Below are 3415 nucleotides of genomic sequence, written 5' to 3' on the forward strand. Positions count from 1 at the left end.
GACACACAAACCTCCCCACCACGATAAGGTGATGGTTCCCGGAGAGGTGTTTATTACGCCAGTTGGTATTGCGATAACGATATTGCGCAGCCCTGGTATGCAGCGCTTCATAGAGACTCATTGTACGAATCGTCATGTCTGTAATGTCTGAAATTGTGTCACATCAGGTCATTTGAGACCAATTTGGGCTTGTTGTAAAATATGACATCAGTGTCATGTCTGAATGTTGGCAGTGTCTCCCCAACCACAGTTTCACAATTTCCCGCAATTTATTCACGCAGTTAAAATTAAAATGTCTTTTAATCGTTTTGTGAATTCTTGTTTAATTTAGTTTCTTAACTCTTCTAACCCTAACCGCCTGTCTCTTCCTCTCTCCCTCTAAAGCTGGCCACCATTGCAGACACCATCGAGCACGTGTTTCCTGTGTTGGGCGGCTTCCACGCCCTCCGGGGAGTCATTGATTCGGTAAATAAACTCTCCTCTGGGCAGGGAAGCATTCCTGTAGCTGAAGCTCACAAACAGTGGACGTCCACATTTATGTATTTGTCTTGAGTCTGTCCTGCACTAGTACACTTACGTTTTTTTACTCCCTCGGTTGTCAGGACTGACTTTAGAAAACATTCTAGTATGAATACACAGAAAACCTTGTTTTCATCCGCCACACATTGGTTTGCACAATGCAAGAGTTCCAAAAGTTACACTGATTTACAGTGACAGAATAACGGCATTATAAATAACGTGTGTTACCCCATCTTAATAACGCCGTTACCTAACTGCCAAAAAATGTGGCGCGTTAGTATAAATGAAGCTGTTTTTTTCATCAGCCCAACTAGATCCCTGAGCCAAGAGGCACTTTTTTTTTTTTTTTACTGTTCTTTTGTGGTTAGTGGGCAGTGCACAGGACAAGCGCATAAATGCTGGCGATAGGCTGAGGTTGAGAAAAAGTTCTTAGAAAGCTAAACAGAGGTAGAGTTGGGTGTCTGTTCGAAAGCACGCATAGTCAGACACACAACACAAGCGAGTCAGTCAATGAGATAAATTCCAAAACATCTATTGTGTTATTTGTATGGATCCACTATAGAAGTACATGGCATTTAGTTGGAATTTTGTCTCAATTTGTCCCATAGCAACATTAAAATACTTTAGATTTGTGTACATTGTTTCTGTTAATAAGGTATTGTATTAAGTGTCCCTTTCATTATAATATTCAGATTTACTATAAATAATTGAACATGCACACGTATTTTAAGTTCTGTTAAAGAAGGGTGGAGGTGGGGTCACATTTGAGCATTTAAAAATGTACTTGAAAGCAGTAGTTACTTACTGAAGTAACTAGTTGCGTTTATAATTTGTAACTGAGTAACTAATAGAGTTACTTTTTGGAAGAAGTAGCTAGTAACTATAACTAATTACTTTTTTTAAAGTCACTTGCCCAACACTGGTGATTCATGGCAAACTGTCACAGTTTTAGTGGAAGATTCTAGTCAAACAGACACTTCGCACTACTTTTTTCAAACGCGCCCAGCAGAAGTCTTTGTGTACACTGGGCTCATGATATTTAGAGAGTACTGTAGGCATGTTAAGCCCACTTTAACTTGTGTTTCTCATAAGAGAAGCTCATTTTTGCATCAGTTTCCCTGTTAGTTTGTTAAAACAAAATGTAAATTATATATAGGATATCAAGCTTCCCAATCTCACATGGCACATGTGCAGTTTACATGATGATGGGACACATTTACCAAATTCCAAAGTTCCAAGTTTCAAGTAAGCATTGCAAGAAGATGAGCATTTTTAAAACTGAGACGCACAATGGCACAGTGTGATTAAGGAAATTATTTAATTCTTTGAGAGCCCTAGAACATTTTGTATTGAAGTCTCGACTTGCCAGTAGTATTTGACAAACCTGCCTGTTACAAAGAGGCCAGTATCAGTAAAAGCGTGGAAAAATAATCGCTGTATTGTCTCCTCAATTCCTCTGCAGATCATCAAAAAGTCCTGCATTGAGATTTTGGCAGCGGAGCCCTCCAGTGTGTGTGCAGGAGGTAAGGAGCTAAAAACCACGCACACACACACACAAACGAAGTGGAAAGCCAGCCTCTCATTTCTTAAACTGTGTTCATTTAAATTACTGGGTGCACTGTCTCCCCCACTGTCACTCCAGCAATTAACATCCCAGACCATGAAAAGAAAAGCAACCATATATGGGCATTCAGGTCACTTAGAGGAAATCTATTGGGACATAGTACCACAGTGGGAATAATAGTTTAGGGTCTCATTGAAGGGATTGATCGTGAGAGAGTGGCAGTGGTGATGTCAGCTACAGCTGAAGTGGAACGTAGATAACATCCTTTAGTGTCCTGCCGAGAGAAAGATGATGAACGTTAAAGCAATGTTAAATGGACATTAAAAGGCACAAAAAAATTGATTAAAGTTGACTAAACACTTTTGGCAAAAGCAGAGGGACTTCTACTGCTTATCACATCTGATTTTGTCTTTTATCAAGCAGTGAATTACATTCACCCTTCCAGAAGAAAGTATTATATTATAAAAAAGTATTTCACTTGAAACTTAATAGTTGTTGTACTGTATATAATAGTTGTGCTGCTGTAGTGTGTAGTGTACTGTTTAGTTTAGTCGTGCAGGTTCAGTCTTATCTTTGTGTATTTATAGATGAGTATTTTCCCTGTGACAGGCAGCATTTTAACTATTAATGTCCAACAGTTACAACAAAGTCGTATGCTGAGTTGCTCAGTTGTGGGCGGGAAAACTGAACATGCTGTATTTTTGTATTTTCTTAATCAGGATTCCCTCTGCCTAATTACAAGCAAATTAATGCTCATGAATTAAAGCCACAGGACGTACTAGTTTGCCTGTTCAGTGGACAGTCTTGCCAAGTTTTCACCCTGCCAGATTAGAGATTTGCTCCAAAACGAATGTGTTTCTTTTCACTCAGCGTGGACTGTCTGTATCTTTGTGTCTATTGGTCATTTTCTGTTATACAGCATGTTATATATGTTTAGATAACAGTGATAATAACAAAACAAAAACAATATACAATATATACAAGCACATACAGTACATAGAAATCTATTCAGTGTTTTTTCCTAAGTTTGTGGTAGACTTAGCTGCACGTATTTGGAAGATACAAGAACTTTATCAAACCAAATTTCTGTGTGTCCCAGGCCAAGATAGGAATTGAGCTAACAATGTAAAGATCAACAAGCCACTGACAGATATGTTCAAATTTGATTCATTCAATAAATTGTGCTGTTAAGCAGAGACACTGTGACAGAACGCTGGAGAGACCGTGCCCAAAGCAGGGGACATGATCAGAAGGCAGAAGGCTTGCAGCAGCGATCAGATTTTGTATCTATTCGTAATATCTGTGCTAACTGCGGTGACTTTATTTGACACA

At 38.9% G+C, this 3415-nt stretch overlaps 1 protein-coding gene across 1 annotated transcript in view; it reads left to right on the forward strand.

The window, feature by feature from the left end:
• antxr1c (ANTXR cell adhesion molecule 1c) overlaps positions 1–3415 on the forward strand; it is an 81725-nt gene that overhangs the window by 54735 nt on the left and 23575 nt on the right. The window contains exons 8-9 of the mRNA XM_032502874.1: positions 385–465; positions 1982–2042. Coding sequence (XP_032358765.1) covers positions 385–465; positions 1982–2042 — 142 coding nt within the window. The remainder of the gene's footprint in view (positions 1–384; positions 466–1981; positions 2043–3415) is intronic.

The sequence above is a fragment of the Etheostoma spectabile genome, chromosome 21, assembly GCF_008692095.1.
Source record: "Etheostoma spectabile isolate EspeVRDwgs_2016 chromosome 21, UIUC_Espe_1.0, whole genome shotgun sequence".
Lineage (NCBI taxonomy): Eukaryota > Metazoa > Chordata > Actinopteri > Perciformes > Percidae > Etheostoma > Etheostoma spectabile.